General features: G+C 59.4%; 1 protein-coding gene across 5 annotated transcripts in view; it reads left to right on the forward strand.

Moving 5' to 3' along the window:
- Positions 1-6,555, forward strand: part of ATP2B3 (ATPase plasma membrane Ca2+ transporting 3) — a gene marked incomplete at both ends in the record, with an annotated part of 39,378 nt that extends 32,823 nt beyond the window's left edge. For all 5 annotated transcript variants that reach the window (XM_082864853.1, XM_082864852.1, XM_082864854.1 and 2 more), the window contains one exon: positions 6,235-6,555. In XM_082864853.1, coding sequence (XP_082720979.1) covers positions 6,235-6,555 — 321 coding nt within the window. The remainder of the gene's footprint in view (positions 1-6,234) is intronic.
- Between the last annotated feature and the right edge of the window lie 850 nt (positions 6,556-7,405).

Below are 7,405 nucleotides of genomic sequence, written 5' to 3' on the forward strand. Positions count from 1 at the left end.
CCGCACTAGGAACAGTGTCAGCCCTGCCCGAGCCTCCTGCAGCCAGGGACCCTACCACATGGAAGAACCTTCCAGGCAACTCCTAAAGCACATGCCAGCTTGCAGCCTAAGGCAGACCCTGCTCCAGAGCCCCCCACCCCCGTAGACACTTCCGGGCCGACCCCTGGGGCTGGGAGCCAGGGCCCAGGAAGCCCAGGAGACTTATCTGAGGCCCTGCAGCTGGAGACAGCCAGGATGAGAGGCAAGGCCGAGCCCCTGGAAAACCCAGGACTCTCCGTGCCTGGGTCAGTTCAGTGCAACATCCTGTTGACGCCGGCCACTGAGTCTGGCCTGTCCCGGTCCTGGGCACACGTGCATGCCCACAGAATGGGAGGTAATCTTCACAAAACTCACAAGCCACCAGCACTTTCGGCTGGCCAGCACACACAAAGCTGTGTCTTTGGTTTGGGATTCGATCCCTCAGTGAAAGAGCCGACTCTGCAGTCTGAATTTTCACATCTTCTAATTCCGTGGTGAGGAAAGGGAGCCTTCCCCCTTGCTACCCCCTTGATTGTGGGTCCATCACCGCACACCTCTTTGTGTTGGTCTCAAGTCATGATTCACCCTCATGCCTACAGGGAGGGTTTGGGACTTGGGAACTAAAGTTCATGGAGGCGCCATGGCTCTCCCTGGCTGCTGTGTTCAGAATTTGCTCTAAAGCCCCGTTGCCAGGGAAGCTGCCAGGTTCCTTCCTCCCACAGAAGGTTCTGGATAGTGGTTGGTACGGAAGGACAGGGCAGGAGTTGGATGGAAGAATTTTGAGCTCTGTGAGCTTCACAGTGAGAGAGAAGGGAGGGTGCAGAGGGTGACGACCCCCCCAGGGCCTGTTCCTCCCACAGTCCAAAGGTGTCAGACCCAGTTTCTGTTGTGGCCATTGTCATTGTTGTTCTCTCCTTTTCTTTTCCTTTAATGGGGTGGGAGATCCTTCATCCTTCGCTTTCCTCCCTGCTTCCACGTCCCTTCTCCGCCTCCACCACCACCTACATTGCTAACGCAAGCGATTAAAGTTCAGAACAAAAGCGGGGTACATCCACTTTCGGCCGCGACCTTCCCCCCTTCTGCTTGCAACTCTTCATCAGTAGCATGGTCCCGTGGCAGAGTCTGACACAAGCATCCTTCCTCCTTGTGGCCGGGGTAGTCCTGCGGGTCTGGAGTATCACGTGCCCCATCCCCGCTACTGGAGCTCACGGTGAGGGGAAGACAGGCCAGGGCTCACGTGCGGGGGCGAGAGCCGGGCAGCAAACAACAGAGAAGGAAGTTTGCGCTGAGTGCAGGTGGTCACCAGCCTCAGAGGGAAAGGAAGCAGAACGAGAGAAACATTAGTGGCACTATTTTGGAGAAAGGTTGTCCGGGACAGCCTCTCAGAGGATGATTTGTGAGCTGAGTTCCAAATAAGGAGACAAGGCCGACATGGGATGATCTGGTGGAAGAAGAGTGTAGGCGGGGGACAGGGCAGGGGTGATGGCCCTGGGGGACACCCAAGCTTGCTGTTCCGAGCACCATGGGCGGAGAGCGCTGGTCGGGGGAGCTATGGTGGGAGACACGTGCCAGGCTGTGTGGGCCCCCTACTCCCAGCACCTATCCACTGAGCCCCTGCTGCATGCGGGTGCTGTGCTGGGTGCTGGGGACGTCAGGGGCCTTATGTTCCAGTGACAGGAGACAGAGGAGAGAATAATGGGATGTGTGGGGTGTTTAAAGGTGAACCATGCTGGGGAGAAAAGGAGGCAGAAGAGGTGCCGGGGTGCTGAGGGAGATGAGCGGATTGCGGCTGTAAACGGAAAGAGCTGAGGGGGAGCCATGAGGCTCACTGGGGAAGAGCCTTCCTGACAGGGGGAACAGCCAGTGCAAAGGTCCTGAGGCAGGAGTGTCGTGCTTGAGGAAGAGCCGGGAGGCTGGAGAGGGTAAAGGCGAAAGAGGAAGAGAATGGCCCGAGGCAGGCCCTGGCAGGACTTTTCCTTTGAGGGAGACACAGCCACTGAAGTGTTTGGACCAGTGGAAGGTGCGACACGCTCTGACTTCCGCTGGAAAAGATTGCTCAGGCTGCCATGCTGAGAAGAGACTGTGGACGTCAAGGGTGGCAACAGGGAGACAAGGGAGGAGACGTGGGGGGGTGGGAGGTAAAGTTGAAGAAACAGGCAGAGCCCCGAGTCTGGACGTTGAGGCGGGAGCTCCTTAGCAGGCAGATGGCTAGAAGCACCCAGGAAATGCGTGGATGTGGACGGAGAAAAGGCCCAGACGACCCTGGGGCCCTTGGCCACGATAGAGGATGGGCAGCAGCAGGGGGACCTGGAAGCAGGGGTGCGGTGTGGGGGGCACGGGGCGCCCAACGGAGAGGTCCCTGGGGAGTGGGGGCAGAAGAGAACAGGGCCAAACGAAGCTGGGCCCCTGCGTACCAACAGCTGGAGGGGCTGCAGCCCCGAGAGAGGGGCAAAGAGTAACCTAGACGAGGGGGACGGAGCTGACAGCGAAGGAGGAAGCGGGCCGCGGTGTCAGAGGCCAGGCGGTGGGGCGCAGCAGGCCTCACTCGGAAAGGGGAGGGAAGCCGTGGGGCAGCCCCCAGCCCCAGGCAGACCTGCTCCTGGCTGGCTGTGATCTAGAAGTCCTCTTTACTGGCCGTCTTTCACGTCTTTCTTTACCTTTAAATTCTCTCACAGTAACCTGGACTTGGGGGCGTCCCGCACTGCGCAGACCAGTGCGAGCGCCACCAGTCAGGACCCAGCGCAGCTTCGGCAGTCCTGCCTGCTACACAGCGAGGGCAGGGCCTGACTCAGCGGTCAGAGAGGACCAGAGACCCCAGGGGCGGCAGCCACGCGGGCTGGAGCCCGGGAAAGATCCAGGGACCAGGCGGGGGGCGTCTCTGTGCTGGGGGGCTGCAGGGAGACACAGCCGCAGCGCTTGAGGCGGGGACGGCTCCGCCCTGGAGAGATTCGGGAAAGAGGGGCCCCAAGACACGCTGATGTGCGGCACTGGGTCTGTGCCTGCAAGTTTCAGCCAGAGCCCTGCACCAGGATGCAAAGACTAGGCGAGGGGCAGGGTCGGCGGGGGGCAAGGCTGACGGTCCTCCTGGACCTCCTCCAGTTCGAGAGGCCCATTAGCCATCAACGGGAGGTACAGGAGCAGCAGATGCAGGCGGAGGCGGTGCAGGGGGCATTGGTGGCGTCGAGGTGGGCTGTGCGCTGTGGGCGGCACTCACAGCCTTGAGGGCAATGACATCCCTTTGGGCGTCCTAGAGATGGACAGGTGGCCTGAGGACCCTGCCCTGGCCCCTGGGACAGTCCCAGGCCAGGAGAGGAGCTTCAGGAGGCAGTAAGGGTCACGCACTGGGGAAGAGCGCTGGACCCACCCAGCTGTGACCAGGCTTTCGCAGGGACGCGCTAAACTCCACGGTGGGGATGTCCTCAGACTCCCAGGTGCGAGCTCAGGCCTCCAGGGCAGCCCTCTCTTAGAAACGTTTCCCAGTTCCCACCAAACCCGTGTCCCGGGGGTTGACTGTGCCCTTCAGCGTGGACTGGCCTGAAAACTCCCCATCATGAGACCAATTCCAGGCCATGTGTTAAGAGCCCAAGATTTGCATGCAGGGAAATGGAAGCTGGAGGGAAGCTGACTCACCGTCAGCTGTAAGACACTCAGGATGACTCAAGCCAATGGCGCACGTTGGAGTGGGCAGCCCTGGCACCTTCTGCTGGTGACTGAGTGGCCGCTCTGCGCCAGGCTCTGGCGACAGGCAGCAAACGAGGCTAGTGAGGGGCATCAAAGTGAGTCTCTGATTACACCCGGGAGGAGGGCCCTGAAGGAGCCTTCCAGGCCAGAGCAACAGAAGCTGGGGAGGGAAGAGCCGGCCACCCTCTGGGGGAGCTGGGATGAGTTTGAGCAGGGGCCTGGCCTGATCACATGACCCAGGTCCAGGTGAGGGGAAAGGATGTAGCCAGGGGCACCGGGGCACTGCTGGCAAACTTACCACAAAGGCCTCCAGGGCCAAGGGCGGCGGCACACCGCTTGCTCTCATTTCTGTGGCTTGAGGGGGTGGCTGGCTGCCGGAGTAGGTCCTCCACCACCACACAGCCACAGCCGGTGCCCCATTGGCTCTCCCACAATCCTGGCCCCAGAAAAGGCCCAAATCATGAGGCCACATCTGCCGTGGCCACAAAAAGTGAATTGTTTCTTTCCATTAAAAATGGCAAGTGATTGTCAACTTCTGTGTCACCCCGATCTCGGAAGCCAGTCTGGGGAATGCAGGATTTAAGATATGGAATCAGAAAATCCCAATTTTATGGAGCCCTTGGGCTCATTTTTTGTTTTTGCACTTGATTGTGAGGTTCTCCTGGGTTAAACTGACCTAGGAGCACTGAGCTGGGCTGACCCCGGGTCCAGACACTGGAGGGTTGAAAGGGATTCATGGTCTAAACCAGGGGCAGCAATGAACATTGGACACGTCCTTCAGAGGACACGGCATGGCCGTGTACCAATAAGACTTTATCTACAAAACCAGGTTGAGGGCCAGAGTTAGCTCTTGGGCCACAGTTTTCCAACACCTTGTCTAAACCAAGAAAACCCAACCCTAGGACCTTGGACCTGGAAATGGCTTTAGAGCTCACTTTGTGTCCACCCACCCACATAGGGAGGCTCTGGCCTCCCCATCTCAGCACAGGACCAGCTGGCTAGTGCGAAGCCCAGCTGAAGGCTTCCCATCAATTCTGCCTCCTAGAAACATGAGGGAGCCCAGGCTGGGGGCCCAAGGAAGGAGCAGAGAGAGGCAGCAAACCGAGGAGACTTGAGCACATGTGGAGGTGAAGGCAGGGCAGCCAGCGGAGGCCGAGGGGCTGGTTCTGAGAGCAGGGTCCTGCGGGAGGTGTGGAGGTCAGGGGTGCCTGAGCTCAGCTGGGGCCTCGGTAGCTGGGGAGCAGGGCATTGTGGGAAGCTTTTCCCCAGGGGGCACTTGTGCTGATCTGAGGTCTGCAGATGCCAGTGGGGCAGCCAGGGAACAAGGTGTGGCAAATGTGAGTGGGGGAAGCATACGGCCCCCAACCAAATTCCAGGGACTGAAAGAAGTCGTGTGGTTTGGAGAGTGAAAAGGAGGAGGGTGAGAAAGGCTGGAGAGGCGGGTATCGGCAGACTACAAAGGGCCTCTGATGGCAGGAGATGCAGGACGGAAGGGTCTGAGAAGGGAAATGATGACCAGATCAAACACATCCACCTGGTGAATCAGGGCATCCGAGCAGGACAGGCTTGGTCGGTGTAAATTAAAAATGGGGCCATTTTCCATCTTGGATGCCTCCAGATGGGGGACTGGTAGGCTCTTAGGCCTGGAGCTCTGATGAGGGGCCTGGGCCGCAGTCCATGGTTATAGCCAGATGAGCCCAGAGCTGTGGCCAGGGCGAGGAGGTGAGCCTGGGGGTGTGCACAGGGAGGAGGGGGACAGGGACAGGCCGGGGCTCTGGGCACTCTGGGACAGAGTCACAAGCAGTGGAGGAGGTGAAGACAGAGAAACCGGTGAGGTAGGAGGAGGGCCAGACAGGGGCAGTGTCAGGGGAGCCAGGAGAAGTTCCCAGAAAGAGGGGCAGGTGGCCCCTGGGGGATCAAATAAGATGGAGACACAGACGGGCCGTTGGGCTTAGCAGCACGGAGAGTGATGGGCAGATGTGTCTGGGCCTGGCCAGCACGGGCTGCTGCCACAGGAGCCGGGGGACAGGGGAGAGGGCGCCGAGAAGCCAGGGAGGGGAACCAACGCGTGAAAGGCCTGCAGTGTGCCCACAGGCCGGGGACTTTCTCTCGCCAGAAAGTTCCTCGGACTCTCTGGGAAGAGAAAGTGGAGAGCCCAGTGTCCAGCACTGTCCCTTTGCCCAGTCATCTTTCTGGGTTCCCACGTTGGAATCCGCCCCCTCAGTGCAGGGGAAGGGGCGGGAGGGAGCAGTCAGGAGTCCCGTGAATCCATTGCCCTTGAGTTCCAGAGTATCTGCCCAGGTCAGCCTAGAAAAGCCACCGCCATTCGTCCCGCATGTGCATCAGGTGACGGGAGGGAGACCGCAGCGGGGCAGAGGGCTCCTGACTGTCCTGTTCCAAAAGACAGACGTTTGTCATGCGGTGACCCCTGCCGTGGGTGTGGGCTGCACTCACCGCTGATGGCCTCCTTCCCTCTTCCTTCCTCGCCCTCCCCCCCCTCCCTCCTGCTCACTGGCCCTCCCCCTCCCCCTCCAGATCCGGGTGGTGAAAGCATTCCGTAGCTCCCTCTACGAAGGCCTGGAGAAACCCGAATCCAAGACCTCCATCCATAATTTCATGGCGACGCCCGAGTTTCTGATCAATGACTACACCCACAACATCCCGCTCATCGATGACACGGACGTGGACGAGAACGAGGAGCGCCTGCGGGCCCCGCCCCCGCCCTCCCCCAACCAGAACAACAACGCCATAGACAGCGGCGTCTACCTGACTACGCGCGGCACCAAGTCAGCTACCTCGTCAGTGTTTTCTTCCCGCCCCGGGAGCCCGCTCCACAGCGTGGAGACGTCCCTCTAAGCAGAACTGCTCTCGGCACGGCACGCGCACTCCCCGCACACACACGCACCCGGGCGGGCCGGGCGAGGGCACTGGCCACGAGGAGGGCCCGCCAGGCCGCTGAAGATGCTCGAAGGCACCTGCCAGGAGCCAATGCATTCTAGGCTTCTTACTCAGGAGGACCAGGAAGGGGAAGGAGGAGGAAGGAGAGACCAAGAACAGTTGTGTTCCCCCCTTTTTCTATGGAAGCTTTTTTAAACGAACACTGTAATTCCACCAGATGTTCCCTGTTTGGGCTGTGCAGTGCGGCAGAGGGCCGGTTTCGGTTTATTGCGAGCTTCGTGGCACCTGCTGCAGAGCAATTGGATCCACAGGTACAAGAGGCGAGCACCCAGATGGTCCACCGGCCCAGCACCCCCTCCCCAGGACGCGTGCAGTCAGCCTGTGTGTGCATGTGTGCGTAGCCACGTGTGTGCGCGTATAGACGTGTCCGTGCACACAGGACCAGATGCGTATCTAAAGGATAAGGACCTACTTAACGGCATGATATTTCCATTTCTCTTATCGGGTGTTTTCATTTTGAGATTTCATTATTTATCGCGGCAGGGTTTTTTTCAGGGAACTAGACTGCAAGAATATCCTTCTGGTTGCTTGGGACGCCCCTCCCCCGCACTGCTCCCCTCCCCCCAGTCCCCTCCATCCTCCGTACTCCCAGCACAGCTCCTGGGAAGGCAGGCGCGAGGCCGGAGCGATTACAGTTGGAACAGTTGGAACATTTGCACTTTGAGACCCCTGCCTATAGAGAAAAAAACACCATTCGATGGAATTTTTATTTAAAAGGAAAATACCAAAGTATTGACGAGAATGATTC

The sequence above is a fragment of the Leucopleurus acutus genome (genome assembly GCF_964270905.1).
Source record: "Leucopleurus acutus genome assembly, chromosome: X".
In the NCBI taxonomy this organism is placed as follows: domain Eukaryota; kingdom Metazoa; phylum Chordata; class Mammalia; order Artiodactyla; family Delphinidae; genus Leucopleurus; species Leucopleurus acutus.